The 25,114-nt window shown below is 36.6% G+C and overlaps 1 protein-coding gene across 16 annotated transcripts in view; it reads left to right on the top strand.

Moving 5' to 3' along the window:
• LOC145986776 (uncharacterized) overlaps positions 1 to 25,114 on the top strand; it is a 145,375-nt gene that overhangs the window by 45,391 nt on the left and 74,870 nt on the right. Inside the window, exon 5 of one of the 16 annotated variants that reach the window (XM_083121194.1) lies at positions 20,497 to 20,744. The exons of 13 other annotated variants lie outside the window; for them this stretch is intronic. In XM_083121194.1, coding sequence (XP_082977320.1) covers positions 20,497 to 20,705 — 209 coding nt within the window. In that variant the 3' untranslated portion in view covers positions 20,706 to 20,744. Of the gene's footprint in view, positions 1 to 6,097; positions 6,676 to 6,746; positions 7,763 to 20,496; positions 20,745 to 25,114 lie in introns of those variants that run through there. 2 more of the 16 variants (XM_083121178.1, XM_083121189.1) reach the window with 2 other exon arrangements.

Genomic DNA, 25,114 nt, shown 5'->3' with positions numbered 1-25,114 from the left:
AAGGTATTTTTAGGTACAGTTTAGTTGACAAATCCAAAAGCATGTACAAACATGTTGTGGTTGACTGGATTTACATCAGTACATTTAGATCCTGAGTACATTTCATTGGGAAACCTATTAATGGTGTTCCAAGATTATACCCTGTCCTCCTCTGTGGCCGTGCAGTCTAATGCACTGCTTTGGACTCCGACTGTGGGACGGCATAGGTTCGAGTCCACCTGGTTTCAGTCTGGGTTTTTGGCCTGTGTATAGGACCAGTGGCAACTCACCACCGTGAGGAAATTGGGAGCTATGAGTGAGTAGTGTAATCCGGTCTGTTAAATCTCCTATAATGGCTGAGGGTTCGACATGCTGACCCCATGTCACCCCATTGCTGGTTGAAGAACTCCACATCTCTAGGTAAGATTGTGGGAGGGAGACTGGCAGTCGGGAGATTGGCCAAGGCCCTTCAAGGGCTGTTGAGCGAAGGATTATTATTATTAAGATTATACACTAAAATCGATTTAGAAAATATCTTCCTTCATACCTGAGCTACTCTGAATAATGTACTTGATTTCAAGGTAATGGTCGACAGAACCCGATGGAATGAGAGGCATACTTCATTTGTTTACTCTTCAAAACTGGTAACAAAATTTGAGGACACCTTATCTATCACAGCTATGATGAAATCAAGTATAATCTTCTAAGAAAATTTAAAGCAATTTTTCGTTGAACCTATGTATACAGGGTTTTCGAGAATAAATGGTGGGGCTTGAAAAGCTTATCGTGCAAAGTGTTACATGGTATGCAATGAAATTTGTTTTATTAGTTTTAGCAACTCTGTTCTTACAGTAAGGAATTGGATGAGTTTGTAACTGAACACACATTCTGGTCAGCATTCCTGACCACACTCAGGCAAGAATGTCCAGAGTAACACTTGTCAGTTGCTGCTCTGATTCTTGCTTTTGGATAGCAAGTTTTGAATTTTTCAACTGTGAATCATGGTCTTGATATGAGCAACACAGGTAAAAAAAAAAGGTAAAGTGCTCCCCTGTGCTTAGCACCACGCCATGAAGGCGTATAGGGGGTGTGGGGGTAACACCCCACACTTTCTTGATCCGGTCATGAGTGGGGGTGATGTGATCAGCATCACGCCCCTGACCGCCTTTACCCCCCAGGGTTTCCCCCAGGTACCCATGTTATTCGACACTGGGTGGGCGCCGGGGCCGCTTCCAACCTTAGAAAAGTTCCCGGATTTGAACCGGCCGGGGATCGAACCCGGGACCTTTAGCATGGTAGTCAGACGCGTTACCGACTGAGCCACTGCGGCCACTCAATATGAGCAACACAGGAAGGATTATAATGTAAATCTAGACTTTATGCAGGCCATTGGAAGGGTCCCTTTCCTCTTTCTATGTGTGAAATCCTATTGTGCAAGCAAAATACAATTCCTCTCACAGTAGTAATTAATCTACCAGTAAATGGAAATCATGTTTAAGTAAGTACACTCTATTAACATCCTAAATCACATACACGTGTAACAACGTTAGCTACCTGTTCTTACCTAAAGAAGTTCGTGATTTTTGTTTGCTTTTGTTTGTTTATTTTTACACAGCTAACAAAAACTTCAATTTCATTCATTGCATGAAATGTCATTCCTAGCTCCACTTCTCTTAAGAACTTCTACTTTTTTCTCTAATGTTAACCCTACGGAGCTAATGTGGAGAATCAGGAACAATGAAGCTAAGGCTTGGTCATTTTGAGGATATTAATTTCTTGTTTTACAGTTTTTTTTGGCAATTAAAATTGACCAGTAACATAAATTCATTTGTTTTAGTATAGGAAGAAACAAAAAAGATTTGATATAATTAGTGTCCATAGTTACGTTCAACACATCCAATTGTGTGGTATTCTGTACATATTACTTCAGAACAATGGCTGCAGAAAATTTTTGTCATCCTTCTTTTCTTGTTTGGTTAGAAGGCAAAGATCTTGGGTTTCCATTTTTCCTTGGTCTCTGTTTCATCTGTAGTCATATTCACATGTAACCATGGACAAACGTAGCATGCGAGGTAAGCTGTTCATGTCAAGATGGTCCATTTTGTTCATTTCAGGATATGATTTCAGACCTGGAGAATTATGAGGTTTTGTTTCACTGTGAGGATAAAAATTCCCTATGTAGAGAGATAAAATATGTAAACAACTTTAGATATATATAAAATATGTAACACTGAAAAATAAAAGCACACGACTTCCGTCCATCTATGCCTTACACTTACGTTAAAGCTAACGTTTTGTCTGAATGAATATGCAGGTCAAAGAAGCACAAATAACTAATCAACTGGACAGTAATTTAACACCAACAGTATCATTCCCTCCACAGCTCAATGCCAACTGAAGGTACTGAGTGCATCAGGTGCGTCATCTGGTAAAAAGGGGTTGGGGAAAGCTTTTTGTATTGAAGCATCGAGAATTTGTCAAAGCCTTGGCTTTCTAGGGTTAAGCTAGTATACACACCACTCTTTGACATTGTGACCAATGTACCCTGACTAAGCATAGCCCACAACTGAGGGCAGATAAGAAGACTAGGGGGTGTGTGGTTCGAGGACAAACACCTCCACACAAATCTCCGGTTATTGAGGAGAGGGTGGAGGCTGCATACCAGCAAACAGAAGCTTTCACTTCGCTAAGAGCTGTCTCTGGATAGCTGCCTTAGAATTATCCAAATAATTCCCAGATGAATTTTCAACATTGGTTTTATTAGGAATTTCATGGTCATTAAACTTCTGTTCCAATTACCCATTACTTCGAATTAAAAAGAGTCCACTTTATATAATTTCTCAAGTTTCTGAAGCATGTTAACATCTAACACCTCTAAATTAGCATAGTTAAATGTGTAGTAGAACCTATTCTTTTTTTTTTTTTTTGCGTTCCTTATGTCCAACTACAATATTTAATTCTGCAACAGTTGTACTCTTATTGAGGTCATTACTTATGCTTTTGGTTGTTGTGAAGGGGCAGGCAGTGATTATCTGTATGAAAGATGTTCAATTTGTAGAAGCACGTATGGTTAAGTTTGGTTATGCTCTTGTTATTTTAATTAGGGGCAGAATCAAATAAGAAGCAGTGATTTGAAATATGTTGGCAGCATGCTGAATTGTGTACAGAGGAACAGCTTAAGTCTCCCCATTAATCTTTTGAATTTGTTAGTGCAGACAATGGCATATTCTTTTGTTGTTCATGGAAAAGCAGAAATGGTACCCTTCACTTGCTTTTCACTCTAGTTGTCTTTTCTTGTGTGTATTGTAAGATATGTAGTGGCAAGATTTTTCTGCAATTCAATAAGTTTCCATTCCATTGCAAACATTTGGCTTCTTTAAGGGATATTTTTAATTTTATCTAGTTCATGCTGGATGACTTTGCTGTGGTATTCATTTGTTTCAATATTGTGCACCGTTAAATACCACTTGTTATCCAAATTCTTGTTTTAAGAATGAAATTGCTTTCACTCAGAAATTTTACACAAATATATTTGTATATTATCAAACATTTTTTGTGTTTTGTGTCATTTAGTTTAATTCTCTGTAGTACAAGAAGTGATTTCTTTTTCAAATCTTCAGATGTATTAAAAAGTTGTTATAGTCAAGTAGATACTTGGTTTGGTTGAATGATCATCTACAAAATTCTTTCTTTTGTGCACCATGTGACAAGCTCATTCTATGGAACGAGATTACTTTAGTATAATTCAGTATTCATAAAATAATTATCATTCCATCCACAGTATTTTACTCACCATTTTTCAGTATCCTTCACATGTTCCAAAGAAATTGTTTTTTCTAATTGTGTTCCATTATTGCACTACCTCTTGCAGCTTCTGTAAAGGAATGATCATTGTTGCAGGCATTTTTCTTTGTTATAGGGGTTGCTGAATAATAAACCATTTGTTTTTAGCTTCTCAGAGTAACTTCACATGTATAACCACGAAAAGTAGCTGTAAATTATTTTTTCAAAGGCAAATCTGACATCAGTATTGTGTCACAATACATTTTTTACAATCTAGTAGTATAATGGATATTGTTCATCCCTGCTATTGATCTAAGAATATCCCTTCTCTGAACAATACAATTTAAATCCATTATGAATAGGTATTGGAAGTTGATGACCTAAAAAAATATAACCTGTTGAATGACCTTAATATTCTTTAGAAATGACCTAAAATTAAAAAAAAAACACCTAAGAATAATTTTCGCTCTTAAAATGGAAGCTTAATTTTTTCATAAATTACAACAGAGTAGATGAATAATTCGACCACTGTAAGACCACTTGAAATGTTAATGACATCTGAATGTAAGAACAGCTCTAATAATAATGTTTCCCGTCAGCCTCATAGGAAACACATTATGCCAGTTGTGTGTGGTACTAGCAGTGCCTGATGCAACACAAAGAGATGGTACCCCTCCCACCTACCAAAATTTTCTCCAAGCATCCCCCAGCTGTCTTATTGTCACTATGTTAAGCCATAGGAACATCCCCCCTCCCCCTCAGCTAACATTTTCCACTTCAGGCACTCTGTACCACCTATTACCTGCTAATCCAGTCTCCTTGTATTCAACTGTTATTGTTATGTGAGCATTCTTTGCTGTCATTTGAGCAATAAAAGCTCATTCGGTTTCTGCATAACATGCAAGGAATTAATTTTTTGAAGTTAGAGTTTCCTTATATTGCAAATGCCATCAAGGAATGACTTCAGAATGAAACTTTTTATTTTAAATAAATGAGACATTGCTAAGACCCATGATGACTTACTTGTTGCCTTGCCATTTCAAACTTGTTCGTAACCTTGAAACCACCTTTTGTGAGGTGTACAAAACTTAAGTAAAGTTACCTTCTTTCTTAACAAACATTCTATAGTAAGAAAAATATATAAAAGTACTTTCACTAATACAAAGTTATGGTCTAATTTGAAAGGCCTTTGTCTTCCCAATGAGTTTATAAAATTAGAAAAGATTCCGAACATTGGTTAAACATTTTTGGAAAATAACCACTTGTAAGAACTTCTTTATATTTTTCTTATTACGTTCTTCGTTGGTATAGGAGGACTAATGCATGAACAAACACACATACACCTGCCGCAAAATGACTTCGGGCCTCATAACAAAAGCACAAAGAATTACATCTTTATCACAGGCCGGAGGCTAAGTCCCGAATCATTGACATGTTTATAAAAGCAAGAGACTTGGTAGGATTAATTGTTCTATCATTAAAGTTATTTTTAGTCGAGTAGCCAATCGATATCTGCACTCCAACGGCCGCCATCTTGAAAATAATCCGCCATATTTGACATTTTTTGATTTGATATATCTCGGGAACGGTGTCTCCCATCAACATCCGGTTTGCTCAGAAATGTTCCAAATAGTGTAAAAAATCTATTTTTGAAAAATAAGAAATAGAAGTTTTTCAGAAAGTCTTAATTAATAATTCTCAAACCAAACAATGGCATTTTCTATTTTGTAACATTACTTAGTGTTTTTAAAAGTCTGACGAACTGAACCCCTATTTTTTCTAGATTTATAAATTTACCTTAAATAACATTTTAAGAGAAATACAATTTACAAATAAGTCAACATAATTTTTGAAAAAAAGAATCTTTAAGACTTTTCAACTCGCAGTTATTCTCATAAAATGTTTTGAAGTTTTTCTGAAAAATTTCTATTTCTTATTTTCAAAAATAGATTTATTGATTTATTATAAAAGTTTAATTATTTGGAACATTTCTGAGAAAACTGAACGTTGATAGGAGACACCGTTCCAGAGAGATATCAAATCAAAAAATATCAAATGTGGCGGATTATTTTCAAGATGGCGGCTGTTGGAGCGCAGATATTGATTGGCTACTCGACTGAAAATATCTTTAATGATAGAACAATTAATCCTATCAAGTCTCTTGCTTTTATAAACAAGTCAATGATTCGGGACTTAGCCTCCGGCCTGTGATAAAGATGTAATTTTTTGTGCTTTTGTTATGAGGTCCAAAGTTATTTTGGGGTGGCTGTAATTGGTAGAAGTTTAACCACTTCAGTGTCTGTTTCAATCATTGCAACGCTACTTTCTGTGGCAGGTGAATATTACGTGCACGGGACTGGGAACAGTGATAGCAAGGAAAGTAACTTCTCACCCGAAGCTTACGAGTCAACACCCTCGGTCGGATATGAAGCTGGATATAGTGTGGAAGGTAATACGTTCACCCACAAATACAGACAGTCTATTTCATGTGATGTGATTGAGCTAAGAAAACAGAGAGCCGAACGTCAAAGAAGGTACCGGCAAAAGATGAAATTGAACCCATTGCGATACAATGAGTTCAAATTGAAAGAATCTGAGAGAGTAAAGAAGTATTACCAGAAAAGAAGAAAAATGTATGGTTTTGATAATTGATGTGCAATGATTATCATAACATGTAGCTTCTTTTTTCTCTAGTAGCAGATGGATTATTCTGCTAGTCTCTCCACTTATCGTTGTGCTTAGTACAGTTGGTAACATGTTATGAATAAGACTTTTATTTTTTTCATTCATTTATACTTGTTCATGTAGTAGGTCGTATCCCAGCAAAGTGCCAATAAACATATAAGAAAGTTTTTCTTTTCATCTTTGTTTCTAAATTGATTCAAATAGCAACTGAAATATTCATTGCAGAAGAAGTTTCTAACTATTACAAGTTATAGTGATAAATGCTGTCTCTGGCATTAATGCATTATTATTGTATTTAGGGGACATTAAACTACATCAGAAAACAGAACCGTTGTGGGGAACTTTACGTAAAATTCCTGGTAACCAGCGACCACTGAAGCGAGCACCAAAGGCAATCAAGGGTGTCAGAGTGAAAAAACTTAGCAGGGGGATGCTAGAATCAGGTAAAAGATGTAGGTGCGTTCAGTGCAAGGAACAAGGAAAGGACAGGAAGACTCAGTACTACTGCAGAAATTGTGGGAGATACTTATGTTTACAGCATGTTGTGCCTACTTGTTGCGGGTGCTTTGAAGTGATTAAAAGTGAAGCAAAGTATGAGTACGTGACCACAGAGCCCTCGTTTGAAAGCCCCAGTGAATATATTGACTCTGAATATATTGGTCCTTAAGGTCTACAATCCTTGAACAACTTCACTTTTCTTTTATTTGGGAACATTGTAGCTTGTGTACTACTCAATTGTCTCCTCCCTCCCCAATTATTGTGACAGCCTGTTAAATATGACATTAAAAGCTAATTAATTTTAAATTAATTTTAAAAGAAGCTGATAAAAGTAACAGCTGATGAAAGTACATTGAGTGTGTTCTTCCAATAATGCTCAAAGATATTAGAAAGAAATACTGTAAGAACAGGTTCCATCATGATTTAAGGAATGCTGGAAAGCATAACAGCATTTCCAATATGAGGCCTGTCTAAATAGAAACCAAACTTCAGAGACAACATGCTAATGTGTCTAATGTGTGTTACTTCACTAGTGATGCCACTGGCAACTTTGTATTTTTGTGAAAATGAAGGGTCTAGAATGGTGAGAGTATGAAGTTAGGTTTCAAATGAGTGAAACTCCAGAAATGTTACAAACATAGCAATAAGTGTGTAGGCAGAAATATATAAGTAATAAATAATATAACTAGCAGCAGCATTTCAAAATCTGGACAACCATAAATACAAGGGTCGTTCAAGGTTGACCGGGACTTGTATTTCTGCAGAGGAAATAGGTAGCAGAAGAAACACCAAACTATGTCAGATTTTCAAAGTATTCTCCGTGTGTGCCGAGGCACCGTTGCCATCGTTCTGGCAGCTCCCGAATTCCTTTGGCGTAGAAAGAACTTGGTTGTTGTCGTAGCCACTGGAGGACATCGCTCCGCAGTGCTTCATCTGTCGTGAATTTCTTCCCTCCCAGATGGTCTTTAAGGGGTGCAAACAAATGATAATCACTGGGGGCTAAATCCGGAACTGTAGGGGGGATGGGGCAGAACTTCCCAGTGCATGTCGGCCAGAGTTGTTGTTGTCACATTGGCCGTGTGAGGGTGGGCATTGTCATGGAGAAGAATGACATTTCCAGACAACATCCCAGGTCTTTTCTTGCGAATGGACTTTCGTACAGCACCACTCAACAATGTGGAGTAATACTGGGCATTAATCGTGCTCCCTTTGTCCAGAAAATCCACATGGATAACGCCCTTCATGTCCCAGAAGACACTTGCCATGATCTTTCCAGTGGACGGCTGCGTTTTGCTTTTCTTGGGGGGCCGCCACTCCATGCTGCGTCTTTTGGTCTCTGGGGTTGAATTGTGCAACCATGTTTCATCACACGTGATGATGGATTGCAACAATTCATCACCTTCTGCTCGAAACCAATTCAGAAGCTGTTCACAGACCGTCCTGTGTGTCCACTTCTGATCGAATGTCAGCTGGTGGGGAACCCACCTTGCACAGATTTTGCGGAAGCGTAAGTGCTCGTGAATGATTGTCTCAACACTCCCGACACTGATATTCACCTCGGCAGCAATATCCCGCACTGTTACTCGCCGGTTCTCAAGAATAATTTGCTCAACACGTGCGATATTCACTGGTGTGACTGCAGTCGGGCGAATGTGCCCATATGCTTCATTTGTCACCAGCTCCCGTCCTTCGCGAAACTGCTCACACCATTTGTACACTCTTGTCCGCGACATCGTTTGTTCACCATACTGTGCTTGCAATCGTCTGAAAATCTAAGCTGGTTTCACTTTCTCCTTCACGAGAAATTTGATTACACACTGCTGCTCCACAGCCACAGACACACTGCTTGTTGCCATGTTCGCTGCAACTGCTGCGCATGCGTGAAATACGTCATGCCGGCCGATAGTTACTCGCGAAGGTATACATTACGTCACCCGCACGTTTAATCATGATCCGGCTATTCATCGATTTTTTACGTACGAAAATACTGGTCAACCTTGAACGACCCTTGTATCATCTAATTAGGATAATGTTGAGAAAGTATGTGCTGTGGTGGTACATGTAAAATATCAGTTGACTGCCTATGAAACAGCACAATCAACAAACGTTCATGCCATGACCTTTGGGGAGGGGGTGTGGAGCTTCAAGTAATTGCGAATTTTGTGCCACTGCTGTTAAGATTCAAATTAAGGCAAATTGTGGAAATCAGTTAAGAGCTTTTTGATCAATCAAGGAAAATGGGGAACTACCTGAATAACATTTATGGGTGACATGGGTTTCCATTTATTAGTAATTTCATGAAGTTGACCCCATTTCATGGTGGCTGCTAAAATTTAATTCTGATGAAGAATACAATCACATAATGCTTTGAGCTGTAAATAATTTCTATTTGAGTTCTAAAACTATTTCTGAATATTTTCATAATGAAATCTTTCCATGAAATTTTGCACACATACATAGAAATACGAAATGCTAGATATTTTGTGAGCTAAAATGAAATGTGTCCTGCATACGGAGTGCACATGGGTTTGAGTCTCCTGGGGCAAGCTTAACAACTTTTCTCCCGAGATTTTGGCCTGTGTATAGGACCCGTGGCCACCCATCATTGTGAGGAAATTGGGGAGCCACACTGAGTATCGTAACAAGGTCATGGAAACCTACAACGACTAGGGGTTCGTCATGCTGACCACACCTCACCCCGTAAGGATGGATGATATCCCACCTTGTCAGGTGGGAGTGAGGCTGGCAGTTGGTAGGTCGCCCCTGGCCCTCAATGGGCTGTTGCACCATGGGTTATTAAGAAGCAAAGTTTATCATGGATTTTTTTTTCTAAAAATTGAAGATGACCCGTATTATTTGTAATTTTGTTGATTTGAGCAAGAAGGCAAATTTTTAGTTCATCAGTGTCTTGTCTAGTAATTTAGTATTTTATATTTACTGTACTTCACATGCAGTGGGTGGTTCTAGATGGTTGTGGAACAGTTTGATAACTTTGGTTTTGACGTTTAATTTTGCTGATTCTGTTAACACAGTTAAAACAATTGATGCATCAGCTTATATCAAGAAATTGGAAACCGAGGCAAAATGAATGAAAGCAAATTTAGTGATTGGCCATCTATAAAGCACAGAGAAAGATCAAAAACAGATCCACAAATTTATGGAAAAGTGAGAGAGTTAATGAGTAGGAATATTTCATAACGACGTTTCGGAAGTCTGTACTACTTCCTTCATCAGGTAATAAAATAAAAAACCACGTTGTTAAATCGTAAGTTGAGGATAGAAAAGGTAAAAAACTTAGGGTGACAGCATAAAAACTCCGATGGAAGTCTTCGCTGGTTAAAAATTCCCTATGCTAAAAACATAGATGGTTTTTGTTTTTAACATAGGGAATTTTTAACCAGCGAAGACTTCCATCGGAGTTTTTATGCTGTCACCATAAGTTTTTTACCTTTTCTATCCTCAACCTGAATCCTCAACTTACGATTTAACAACGCGGTACCATGTTTGGCACATAAAGTTTTTTATTTTATTACCTGATGAAGGAAGTAGTACAGACTTCCGAAACGTCGTTATGAAACATTCCTACTCACTCACGTAAGTTATTAATATATTTTTATTTGAATTGATAGTGAGTAAAATGCACCATTGTAATATGTTTGTGATACAAAGAGAGATTTATAGGTGAAAATTCAGGAAGAAAGTGAATGTTACAATGTTCTGTTAAGAAATAATATCTGGATTGTTCCAAGTGCCATTGTTGTTGAAATATGGGTTTTTCAGATTGAATATAGCTTTATAAGGTTATGTATCTTTAGGACATTGCTGTGTCTGAATTTATCACATATGTTTAATGAAAATTGTAAATTAAAACATTGAAATTGTTCATGATATGAAGTTAACAAACTAAAAACAATAAGGTAAAAATAGTGTCATGGAATGGTTACAATTCATTGAAACTTGTATCATTTACACTCAGTAGTATCAAATGCATTGCTATTATTCAAGATTTTTTTTTTTTTTTTTTTTTTACTTATAATGATGGTTTCAGGCTGTATACCATACTTGTGTGGAATTGTGATGGCAAAATGTTTTTTTTTTATGTAGTTAAAATTTGCTATGTTGTGATACTGACCTGTGAAAATTTTTGTGTTGCAAAGTTTATGAACATTATTGATGTAGGTCTGATACAACCTACTGTGTTAAATAAATTTCTTCTTATAATAAAATATGGGTTTTTATTATTTTTAATATGGTATGCTTTACGATATCATCATTTATGTATTCAATACAAAAGGTGAATATAGGTTCTTCTTAAAGGTTTACATAACCACTTTTTATAGATGGAAAGAAATGTACAGTTTCTAAATTAGTTTTTTTTTTTTTTTTTTTTTTTTATAAAAGTTATGGGACACAAGTGATCGTTTAGTTCGTGAACTTTCCAGCCTGTGTGTAGTTAGAGATCGGTTAGTTCATTGAACTCTCCAGCCTAACTATTGTCTATTTTTGTGGCAGTAGGAAAAGGTTTATTATTCATTTACCTTTACTAATCTCATCCGACAGGTCGTTAGGTGCTGGGTGCATGCCCCGAGTTGATAGCTTCCTGGAGATGAGGCCTGCTTGAAAAAGGTTTATTATCCAAAGTTATAGAAAACCAGGACAAAATGTCGCATAAGAAATAAAATAAAAACCTGTAAAAAAAACTGTTATTTTGCATCCAAAAAGTATAAATTTGATAAAATATTTTATGTAAGTGCTGACAGTTCTCGTTTGTTACTGAAATTTTTAGGCTCAATAATTCATTAGACATTTTGATGCCTAAAAGTAGTTCATTGGGTCCTGATTAACTTCATTTATCATCATTGCTCACTGCCAAAATATTTGCCATTAATGTTGAATGAAACATCGTAGCATTCAAACACTCAATGAAGCAGAGTACTTGGCATTTTATTGATCTTAATGCTTATCTTCCTTGTTCTTTGTTTTAGCCTTTAAAGCAACAATTTTTACAATACACAAACACCGAAGGAAATAAAAAACTTTTGTAATAATTTCAAATCTCTGTATTTTCTCTCACAAATACATGAAAACTTTTTTTGTGTGCCAGCGTAAAAATATCAAATGATATTTACAATATATTTTTTTTTACATTTTCCTTTTATCATTGCGCATAAGATTAAGTCCAAAATATTATTGGCTAAGGCATCTTGATCACATAATTTCTGATATACATACAAGTGGTTTGACAAATCAGCTGTACCTTGTTCTGAACTCTAACAAGTTAATTGTTAATACAGGTGTAGACTGCAGCGAGGATGCTATGTTACGATGTGATCTGTCGTGGCATTCAGAGACGAAGAACCCTTTTGCAGTTCTGCCTTCAAGAAACATGAGTGAAGTTGCTGACATTGGTGAAATTGTTCAGTGTCATGATTCTACTAATGCTTGCTTAAATTCGAGGAGAAATATTCAAAATTACAATGAATACAGAGTTAAGAATTCCCAAAGGTGTAAAGAATACTACAAAGCCCACAGAAACCAAATATTACAAAAGAGAAGAGAATACTACAATAAAGCAAAGGGTATTATGAAGAGTTGTGGAAAGCAATAAGGTTATATAAATTCTGGTTCGTCATTTGTAAACTAATTTTATTTGTGAAACTTTTTTTTTATCTCATTCATCACCATAAGAAGTATTTGTGAGCTTTCTATTTTTTTTAAAAAAAATATTTTTGAAATTTGAATTGTAATGAAGCAGGTCACACACATTTTGAAAAATAGAGTAAATAGAGCCGCGGTGGTCTAGTCATTAGGATGTCTGTCTGCCATGCTGGAGATCCAGGTTCGATTCCTGGGGTGGGTGATCTAATGTGAGAATTCTAGGGCTCACCCAGCCTGAAATCAATGGGTACCTGGTAGTAACCTGGGAGGGGTGGGTAAAGGTGGTTGGAGTATGGTGCTGATCACGTTACATCAAAAAATGGCCAAGATTGAGAATGTGTTTGGGCTGCCCCACATGCCCTAAATGTGCCTTTATGGAATGATGCTATATGCATAGGGAACTTTTCCTTACCTTAGAGTAACAAATAACACACCTCTTTTTGCATAACCTTCATTGATAAGATTCACATGGACTACATACTTATTTCAGTTCTTATTCTTATCAGTGTTTCCTGCTGATTTGTAGGACCTTCTTCAAGTGAGAAAAGTATTTACAAACATTGAGCAAGAATCACTGTGGTCCAATTTTTTAATTCATTTTTTGAATTTTGGATATGTTTGTAAGTAATTACATATTCTGAACGCAATAATTAAAGCATAAATACCAAATGATGTTTCACGTAAACAGTGTATAAACTATGTATTCCTTAATATTTGCTTAACACACCTTACCTCTTTCTTACAAATGTTTTGAGAATAAATTCATATTTTGTAAATTTGTGTTAATTTTAAATAAGGATAGTTTGATCCAGTTTGGATATGCAAGATTTACACCTGGAATATGTGTCATCAGTAGGGGGCAGATTTATATGCACTTAAAAAGCCAAAATATGCACTAATAATTTTGAAAACAACCTATTTTAAGGTTCTGTACGCCTTACATGCAAAGTAAATGTACCAGTAACTTAATGAAGGCAATTATAGAAATGAAAGTGTGATAAAGTGTGCTATATAGGATCACCAAAAAATACTAATTTACACATGTTTTTTGTCTCATGTAACAAAATGATTATATTACATGCATTTCTTTGTCTGTAGGCTCGCTCTAAAAACTGCAATATTGCAATTATAATAATATACATATCTTGTGGGAAACACTATGCTCTTTTCGTTGCATTAATCAATATCTTATTCTTTTACATTAGCATTTCAATATACTAGACATTATTTATTGTTGTTTTCATGTAGACTGCATTAGCAGTGGCATCGATTAGGTGATCTTGCCCCCCTGCCCACTTTTCGTCACTTTTGCATTCTCACTATGCTAAACCTTATATACAAAGGGAAATATACTGTCTTTGCCCCCCCCCCCCCACATGAAGTTTTGGCACCTTGCCCTCCCTTCTGGTTTTGTGGGCATTAGATATATCAATAAGTACATAAATCACAAGGACGCTATATCAGTTTCTATAGGACTGCCACCTTTCTCCTTCAAATTACTTTAATAGAAAAATTAGCACTTCAAATCACTAGCCTACTACCTATGTGAAGAAAAGCACACAAAAATCATGTTTAATCCTCGCCAGTATGTTGTTTGAACATTTAGCTGCATTCCATGGACAGACATAATTACAAAAAGTTGTGGTATTTTTATTATGTCTAATTTAAGAATAAAATACACTGATAGTGCATATCTTAATCATCTGACAATCATTCCCTAGTTTCTACTGTCTTCTTATTTTGTACACAAATAACAATGATTGTTCACTAGGTTATACAGCAGCATTGTCTGCAAAAATTAACATAAGTTTATAAAAACTAGTGTCCAGGCCTATGCAGGCAACAAATGTTTTCTGTCACCAAAAATGAAAGCTCTGTTTGAACATGGTAAATTTGCATTTTGGCAAATTTCCATTTAAGGTGCCAAAAACTTATCTAAATACCTGCAATGTACTACATGTTTAGAGCATACTTGACAATAAATAACTCTGCCGGCAGTGGTAAACACATCTTTGCCTTCTACCCACTGTTGGAGCAATATACTGTTACTTCTTCTCTCCTTCGGCATTTATTGTCACTTCTGCTGCGCACACACTCACCGATTTATCAAGATGTTATTTTAACAGATAATCCTCAAATAACGCAACCTCAGTGTTGTCGCTGGAATTTGGAAATGTGACTCGCATCTCTGAAAGATCGTTTGTTGGTTGATGAAAGGGTGGGTTTTCTCCATCTTCCCAACCATACCACCTGCAATATTATGAGATGAGTTTAGGAATGTCCTTACCCGACTAGTGCCCAAGACCAGACAGAAGTAGGCTATTTTTTAATGCTGACTCAAAGAACTGAAAAAAAAAAATGAAGCAGACAAACTTGAAACTAACAATTACGTGAAAATTGCTCCCAAATTCCCAATATATGCAAGTTATATGCATGTTAAGCTAAAATATGCACTGACGTCCCAAATATGCATTTATATTCACTATAAAACTTTACCAAATTAATCCACATCAAGTGAAATGAATATATCCGTTGAGAGCATATGCATTTTCCTTAAGGAAAAAAAAAACATGCAAATATGCAAAAATCCACCCCCTAGTCATCAGCAAGATCAGAGCTAATTCAAACAAAGTTTTATAGTTGATCCTGACTGGAAATATAAGTGAAAATTGTGGCATCAGTGCTGTAACCAACTTGTCTGCCAAGCCAACTTATGACTTAACTGCAATTTTCTTCTATGAACCAGGCATATTACTATGGGGACATGCAAACTGTAATGCCAACTACTGTTGGATAAATAACTTCTGTCATAAAATCATTGATTTAAAAGAAAATAAAATTTGTTCATTTGACTAGTTGTCCAGTTTGAAACTATGGTTGACCTGTAATATTTTCAGTTAGCACTTCAATTTCTCTGGGTGTAATATTACTTCGAATTGTGTTTGCACATAATATTGTGTGTTGATATATTGTAAAGGAAAATATGTACTAGAACCAACAAAAATAGCCATTTTAGTGGATAGACCTGTTGCATGGCACAGTTTTTAGTAACAGAAATTACATTACCTTTGAAACTTACATTTACATACCGATATTTGCTCCCGATTTGTGCACTTGTAAATATTTTGCATTCTTTCATTCATCAAACTTCTATTAATCTTTCGTTTACATTTTGGCGTGACTTTCTGTATGGATGACAAAAGCGAAGTGAGTCTGAAAATGTGCAATTTCCCAGTTATTGCCAAGATTGTTCTTTACCAGCAAAATGTTGGCATGCCATAACTAAAAAATTATGCATTTTTCGACTCACAATGACATCATCTTCCTGGGCTGTAGAGCATCATCTCAACTTTTGGTCAAATCGTTTTTTGTGATACTCCCATATGTGTAAAACATTTTGTATGCCTTCCACGATAAGTGAAGGGCTAGGACATTGACCTAACAATTGTCCATTGTTAATGCAGGTGGGGAGCGCAGTGATCCAGCTCTGTTTTATCATCAAACAAATATTCTTCCACCCCATCTCATCACTCCCGAAGGTGTCTCAACACAAAAAAGGAGTAAGGCCGAGCAGATGAGGATGTACAGACGCAAACTAAAATTGGATCCAGAGCGTTATAGGCAATATCGAATGAGAGAGAGGGAGAGGTTGAGAAAATACAAGCAAAAAGCAATGGGGAAAGGAACAATGTTTTTTGGATTTGTGTAAATAGTGATCACTTGAGTGGTTGTCCAATACGTTCTCGCCAATAAGCAGGTAATTCTTTTGTTACAATTTCATTGTTACACATAATTGAGTAATCCAAGAATAGTTAATTCAAGTACAAATATTTTTTGTGGGTTAACCAAAGAAATACTACCTTCTGGCTATGAATTAGGTATTAAACATTTTTAGATATTCACTTTGAGTAATTACGTCTTATTAGTGCATTCCAGAATGGAATTATGGGAATATGTTATTGTGCTTATTGTATATTGTTATTTTGGCTTGTTACCCATATTGATATTATTTTAGTTTAACGTAGGCTTTGTATTCTTCATTGTACCCTTCAGATATAGTGGATCTCTTATCAATACTGCAAATGGCCATACGCTCAGTTCTTTGTGAGGATCTAGATTTTCAGCATTGAGAAGAAATTGTTAGAGAAATATGTGGAAAAGGTTAGAGTGTTGAAGGAAATATTGAAACATGTCTGTCAGCTGCTTTGATGGCCGAACACATTGAATCGTCACAATCTTGCCACTGAAAGTTCTGGATTTGATTCCTGACCTGGACATTGGGCATTCCTTTGTGAGTGTGTATGCACCAATTTCTTCTAATCATATTTTCTAGTCACATTTTCATCTAATCATCCTTGTCTTCACTATTAGACTAAAATAGCATAAGAGTGAAAGAGAATAAGAGAAGTGCACACATGTTGCTTGAAACGAATACTTTTTGTACATGTTTTTATTTTAATCCACAAGCAGTTTGCACTTTTTGAAAAAGAATGATTGTGCTTAAATTATAAGAACATTTAAGGCAAGTAATGATATGCTAGCCTTTCAATAATCAATATTGCCGCGTAATTTATATAAGTGAATGCTAATGCATTGTTCATGTTACGCAGGAGGAAGACTCCTGGGGACTGTCTCACTGCCCGAATGTGCAGATCTGAGTAGTGCATTTGTGCAATTGGATGACATGGCAGATAGACGCAAGAGAAATGCAGAAGCAAAGCGAAGGTACAGGCAGAGGTTGAAATGTGATCCAGAGAGACTTAGGGCATACAGACAAAAGTCAGCACAATATTCCAGGGAATATTACAAACGCAAAGTGGCTGGAATTGGTAGCGGTACATACCACAGTCCATTTTGAAACTCCTGCATCCAAGTCATATGGAAGTTTGTGTAGCTGTTTAACTGTGGAATGTGAGGGACAAATTTAGTGTGGTGACTTTTTCTATCTTCAGGATGGATGTGTGTGATTGACTCCTAAATCGTACATTGGGGAAGTATGTCAAATAGTGATTTAAATACAACTTCCTTCTGTACTTGCTATCTGAAAAATAGCAAATTCTTATATTTTTAAAATACAAATAGGAATATTCTGAAGCAAGTTCATTAAAATCTGATATTAGTAATCTTTTTATGCACATCTCCCCCCCCCCCTTTTTTTTTGCTGATACTGTTACCTGGGAACATTTACAGAAGCAGAGAAGCATTTAAACTAGAATATAATCCTCATCGTGACTCCAGCAAATGTTCATTGAATGATCAAAACAATATACGTTGCATGTAATATACAAGTCACAATATAGAATAAAATTTTTACAAATTTGCATGTTTCTTAGTCATAACTTTTGTCCACCGATGGTGCAGAAGACTTAAATCAACTTGAAGTTGCCAAGCTCATCTTAATTGGAATGAGTTTCGTGGGAATAATATAAATTAAATTGCCATATTGATTGTAAATGAAATATACAGAGGAAATGGTAGATCAGCATGGGAACTGTGAGCATTCAAAAAATCTAGTTCTAATTCAGGAGATCCTGAGAAACATAGGAGAGTTCTAAATTTAGAATTGTCGAGTCCTCTGTATCTCACCCTCCCTCCCTCCTTAAGTACAAACCTGGTTCTCTAGTTATATATAAAATTGTCTCAGTTTGGCAGTGTTTTGTGTATTCATTACATTTTTACTTCAACCATGTAGTTGATAGTCTTGTCATCTGTGCACACACAAAATGTAAAGCAGTTGTTTCAAGAAGAAAACATACTGCTTGTAAAGTGGCTAGTTGTGAGGTAGGAGTTCTTGAGTTCCACCCATTGTAAAGCATTTGTATTATTTCCGATAATCAAGATTGATTCATTCTTATCAGACCAGTTACTATCCCATTAGATCCAGGACCCAGACCACAGACAGTAACAATACAGGTTCTGGGTTTGAGCCACAGCATAGGCATAAATGTACATTTGTGTTTATCCTTTCACTATTATTCATCATCATCACAGTTAACCCAATGAGATAGAAAAATATGAAATGAAAAATGCCAATATAAAGGAGTGAATCATTACATTTGATAGTTGCCTTGTCTTGCCAAGTACCTACAGACACATTGGATGTTATTTTCAATATTCCATTTTTTCAGAAGACACAGAAATGAACAGAAATATAAATGTATCCGGCCCGCCCCAGGGACCTTGGAGTAAACACTGGGGGAGAAAATATTTGTGATAATAACTTGTGTGAGGTGGCAAACAAGAACAGAATGCATGTGATCAATTTGCACCATTTGCAATTTCAGGAAGACAGATTTAATTTTGTTGCCTTCCTTTCCTTAAGTTTATTAACATTCAGATACCTATATTCACCCACCACCTGTGTAGTTTGTAAACACATTTCATCAAGAATATTAACACATTGAATCCCAGGGTATTTAAATTGACAATAACTCAGAAACCTGGGCATTTTATGTGATTTTCAACAATGTGAAACACTTCATTTTTTGGTCTTACTATACATGTGTTATACATAAAAATAAAGGCAATTTCTTTGCCTACACGATAAAAAAGAAACAATTAGAATCTGTGTATTCTTGCGTGTGCTAGAGATGTTCAACATAGTCCTTGTTTTTCATATAATGAAAAAGTCCGTACTTCTAATACTAAACAGTGGCTGCGATTGGGTTCCAAAACAAGGGGGGGGGGGAGGTGCAAAAACTAGGGGGAGCAAGAGCAATTTACTTTTCTTTGGTACATAGGGTATAGCATAGAATGGGGACGAAGTGGCAAAAAGTGGGGGGGGGGGGCAACTGCCCCCGTCACTCCCCCTAATCGCTGCCAATAACCCTTAGTATGAAACACAGGCGGTGTGCAAGTAAATAACTAATTTCAAGTAAATAAACAAGTGTTCCATTTCTTTCGATATTTCAAGTAAACACATGGGTCAAATGCATGGTTGCCCATAGGAGTTTTCTCAGCTAAGGGGAGGGGGGCTCTTTGTAACTCCAAACATTCAAGTGATATTGCCCTTACTATGCATGTGCATGGGCACTCACCATATCCAGATGCACGAGCATGGGATTCAATGTGTTAATATCTAGTTATCGCAATTTACTTGATTCAGTGGATTTTGTAGAAATTGGAGAAAAAAATTCCTTATCTGAAGAGGCGGAATACATGATCAGAAGTGAATCAACTTTCACTGTTTCCAGTTTGTGTCTGGAATGGTGTAGCCTCCCCATCTTCTTGTGATCTTCTCTCTTTCGACTGGGTTCATACTCTCTCTTCTCCTCTTATACTCTCCACTAGCTGCTCTTTCCACCAACACCATGGTCGTTCCTTTGGCTTCTCTCCCAGTTCTTGTGCAGTGTATGCCTTCACTGTTCAAATCATCATATCTGTGCTTGATCTGTTCTTTTCCTGCAGCTTCACTAGCTAACCTAATGCATCCACTACTTGAATCTTCTTATCTTTATCTCTGCCATTCACTGTCCAAGTCTCTGCTGGTACATTGCATTTCGTAAGTAATCTCTAACAATTTGATAGATTCCACTTCCCAGCTGTCGTTAGTAAATATAGAATGGAAAATTGGACAAGAAAACATGGCTAACATAGACTTTTCTATTATTTTGGGTCTAACAATTTTCTACAATTACAGTTGCACAAAAAAACATTGTCCTTTATGATGTAGCTGTTATCATTGAAACTTCACTGGTAGTAAGAAACACTTTTCTCAATTCCATAATGTTTATACCTATCAGAAAATCCTCCTTTTTGTACGTTGTCTTAGAACTTTTTCCCCTCCTCTCTTCAGTCTTAAGAGCTGAGCTTTGGTGCATTGTTAGATTGTAGTGTAAGTCTATAGTTTCGGCTATATTGTAATAGCCTTTTCTCTGTTGCCTTCTTGCACAGGTTGCACGTGGTCTGTACCTTTGCTTCATGAAGACTTTGTACAAAAGGATCCAAGGGACACTGAGCAGTACATACAAATGTTAGCAAAGAAGAAACGGCATGCAGAATCAAGTAGAAGATATAGGCAGAGAATTAAAGAAAATCCTCTGTGGTATGAGACATTCAGAAAGAAAGAAGCCGTGAGACAAAGACAGTACAGAAAGAATTAACAGGAAAGAAGCTCACAATAAAGAGTTGTCTTTGTTCTACCTCATGTTAGTTAGCTGATATGTAAAGTAGTATATAACCATCTGGTGTAGAAGACAGCACATTTTTGTACTCAGTATAACTCCCAGTGTACACTTCGATATAGCAGACAGCATGCAAAACATGCATATTATTGTAACTGTATTTAATCTCTTCCCCCCCCCCCCCCCCCTGCTTCAGAAGCTTTCTCAGACACAAGACAAGAAATTTTGCCAAAACTATTTAAGCAGTTTGAATTGCAGAGTTGAGATATTGATGTACAAGTTCTCAAGAATATTATTTCTTTCAATATTTGGGAGAGTGTCAGGTGAAACTGAATCAGCAGCGTTGGACAATGATATTCTATCTCTGGAAGAAGACAAAATGCTAAAACTTTTAATAATCTCACAGTATATTTGTGACAAATGAATTTTTAAAGATGACTGTTGTAAGAATCTTAAATTAACTTAAGAAAGAAAATTCAGAGTGAAATTCTTAGAATAGGATAGAAAAATTACATATAGTCTAACATTTATAACTATTAAGATTGATTTTACATTGCCAATACCATCGCTTATCTAACATAAAGGCTTAGTCATTATTTACAAAATTTTCACACTGTTTTATACTCGCTACAAGTGAGAAAATGCTAATTTTTCGACCTGTGGAAATTTTCAGCTATGATATGATGAAACTGTAAAGCTGAATGCCTGGCTTAAATTTGAGTAAAGCGAATGCAATGAGAGAGAGAGAGAGAGAGAGAGAGAGAGAGAGAGAGAGTGAGAGAGTGAGAGAGTGTGAGTGAGAGTGGCACTTAGGCCTCTTCATCATGTGATACATCAAAACTTGGTATCACTGGGAAGTGGGTAGCTGGTGGAAACTCTGGGGGGTAAAGGCAGCCAGGAGACATGGTGCTGATCACATTACCCCCACCTTCGGCTGTGATCAAGCAAGTGTGGGGCCTTAACTCAGCACCCCCTATATGCCTTCATCGCAGGGTGCAAAGCACAGGGGAGAACTGTACTTTTTTCCCATTAAAAAGGGAAGTTGCATTGAGAGATTTTAATGCTCCTCCCTCTTTCATCATGGTGTAGTGTGCGTGAAATTATTCTAGGATTGCATTGGGTAAGAGACAGATATTTGTGATCGTTCTATTGTCCATTTTCATCAGTTCCTCCTCTATTCATATTATCGTGATTAAGTTAGCACAATAAAAAATACAAGGAAATATTGTCAGACTTCATCCTGGAGCACTAGTGTCATGCAGGTGGCAATATCTTTTCACAATGGTTTCTGTCATTTGAGGAATATGCCAATATAGTATTACCCTTTCCTACCCTTTCCTACATTTCTTGTACCCACATTTCATTTGTGGCCGTAACCAGGAAGCAGTGGTGTTATCATTGGGTGTCACGGAGGTGGCAAGACTGTTACCCTTACAGCATGGGTGTGAAAGTAATGGGAGGGAAAGCCTGTAGTTTTCATATACTAACCAACCTTTGAATTATAGGCTAATTTGATCTCTGTACTTAATTCAAAACAAGTCAATTACAGAAATTTCTCCCTTCGGTGTTAAATTACAATTTTGTACAATGAACCTGCTTTTATAGAATTTTGTTGGCATCATGGGCAGAAACTTTCAACTTAAAGGAAATAGTGAAATCATAATTGAATAAGGCTGGCGAGAAACTGTATTTAATTTGTGATGTTCACTTGGCTTTAACTGCAGACGTTTTGTTTTATGGGAGGGTTTTTTATTTTCCATTGTGTGGTTTGTTACAAACTCTCTGAGAGACATTGAAGATCTATAGCAATGTTTTAAAAAAATGAATCTTGTATTGAGTATTTTTATCTCAATCTATGTAGAGAATGAACAATAATACTATTACACTCACACAGGTTTTGAACGAAGGTCTAGTTTTACACATGAAGAATTGGCATCATGTGGTACCTTTCCAAGAATTCTAGAAGATCCAAGTGTGCAAGATAAGAGAAGATATTACCAGAGAAATTATTATCATGATAGAATTAAATCTAATCCTGAACGCTATAAAGCATTCAAGGAGAGAAGTGCAAGGAATATGAAGTTTTATAGGATGAAGAAGAAAGAGAGACAGAGAGACAGAAATCTCAATTTCCCATCGTCATGGTAGTTGAAAATGTAGGCTTCGCATGATATGCATGTGCTTTCCCAGAAACTGTGGTTATTATTGCTTTGTGCAATTGTCTTCATCAAGTGAATTATTTTACTTGTTGAATGTTGTTTCCTTCTCTTAAGAACTGTTGAGAAGTGTAAACATAAAAACTTGCTCTCTCATTTAAAACCACAAATTCTTTCTCCACATAAATCTACTTCACAGTACTTACAAAGAATATTTTTCGGGACTACTTAACAGTACGTGGGTGTACCCAAAAGAAACCGAACTAATTTTTTTGTGAACTTATTTATTCACAATTTAAGTACAAACCTTCAATCCCCTTCAAAGTACTCTCCACTTGCATTAAGACATTTGTGCAATCTTTGATTCCATTTTTCAAAACATTTTTTAAAGTCATCTTTTGTGATGCGTGACAGCGCCTCCATCGTTTTTTTCTTCACCTCAGCAAAACGCTTTCCTTTCATGTCTCCTTTCATTCTAGGAAACAAAAAAAAGTCACATGGGGCAAGGTCGGGTGAGTATGGGGGCTGAGAAACAGGGGTCATACCATTTTTGGTTAAGAATTGTCGTACAGACAGGGCTGTGTGAGCCAGGGCATTGTCATGATGGAAAAACCAGTCACCGGACTGCCACAAATCGGGCCGCTTCCACCACACACTGTTGCGCAATTGTTTCAAAACTTCCAAGTAGAAAGCCTGGTTAACTGTCTGACCCTGCGGAACAAACTCTGAATGGACGACTCCTCTCAGATCGAAAAAACAAAGCAGCATTGTTTTAATGTTTGATTTCACCTGACGAGCTTTCTTGGGACTTGGTGAACTTGAAGTCTTCCACTGGCTTGATTGTTGCTTTGATTCGGGATCGTAAGCATAGCACCACGTTTCGTCACCTGTGATAATTTTTGAAAAAAAAGTTTGGATCGTTTTGGGACTCTTCATTCAAAGCACGGCTTGCTTCCACGCGACCTTGTTTTTGTTCAGCAGTCAGCAGTCATGGCACAAATTTGGCAGCCACCCTTTTCATTCCCAAATCGTCTGTGAAAATTTGCTGCACTGAACTCTAAGTCAGTCCCGACAGCTCCACAATTTGTTCAATGGTCTGTCGTCAATCTTCGTTGATGATTTCACGAATTTTTTCAACATTGTCATGTGTTTGGGCCGTGGAAGGACGACCAGAACGAGGTTTGTCATCAATTGACATTTCACCATTTTTGAAACGGGGAAAACCACTCAAACACTTGAGTTTTCCCCATAGCATCGTCCTTGTACGCCGTTTTTAACATTTCCGAGTTTCTGTTCCACTCTTTCCGAGCAAAAAGCAGAATTTCACCGCCGCATGCTGTTCCCGAAAATCAGCCATTGCAAAAACGACGATCACACAAAACAGCTGTCACTCTAAACTCCACCGAAATGTGTCCTGACCTGCTTCAGCGACGGCACTCGGCTCTCAGGAAGGTTCGCTCTATGCGCTCCTAGCGGGAAAATGCGGTACTACAAAAGCTCTGCCCACCACAAAATTAGTTCGGTTTCTTTTGGGTACTCCCACGTATATTCCAGTTTGTTTAGTAATCGTGGTATAACTTGACTTGTGAAATTATTTTTACTGGCTGTTTCAGTCTGCCTGTTGATTGGTGTGATTCAACTGATCAGCACCAAAATCTCACTGTTTTAATTCATCCCTGTGTTATGTAGATCAATTTGATAGTGGGCTAAGTAAGTGAGAAAACTGTCAATCAGAGATTACACTCAAAAGAAAATCCTGGAAACACATACATTTATGTAATATAAGTATTTCAAAAGTGCATATATAAATTGTGAGGTTATAGAACAGAAAATCTTGTAAGAACTCAAAGTTAGGGATGACCTTATTGTATGAAGGAATAAAGTAGTGCTTGCATTGTCTAATGCTGTATAATAGAGAAATCCATTTACTCTTAGCAAAATTTGTTTCCACTACATTTTATTTTTGTTTTAATATAATACAACTGATGACTATGTATAAATTGTTGAATTGGATTATTTTCAATTAGTTTGATATTGCTAAACTATGCATAGAAGAATGTATTTTATTTATATTCAGAAATATTGCCTATGTTAGGCATTACACATATATTGGCATGTATAGTTTCTTTGATAACTAAAATTCTTGCACTGTCAAAATTACAACTGCTAATGATGAAATTATTCAGTTTTATTCCTAGCTACTACTGTATGTGAATTTGTTGTGTGGAAGAA

The sequence above is a fragment of the Lepisma saccharinum genome, chromosome 4, assembly GCF_977018435.1.
Source record: "Lepisma saccharinum chromosome 4, izLepSacc3.1, whole genome shotgun sequence".
Classification (NCBI taxonomy): domain Eukaryota; kingdom Metazoa; phylum Arthropoda; class Insecta; order Zygentoma; family Lepismatidae; genus Lepisma; species Lepisma saccharinum.
This window is presented reverse-complemented; position numbering and strand designations above follow the sequence as displayed.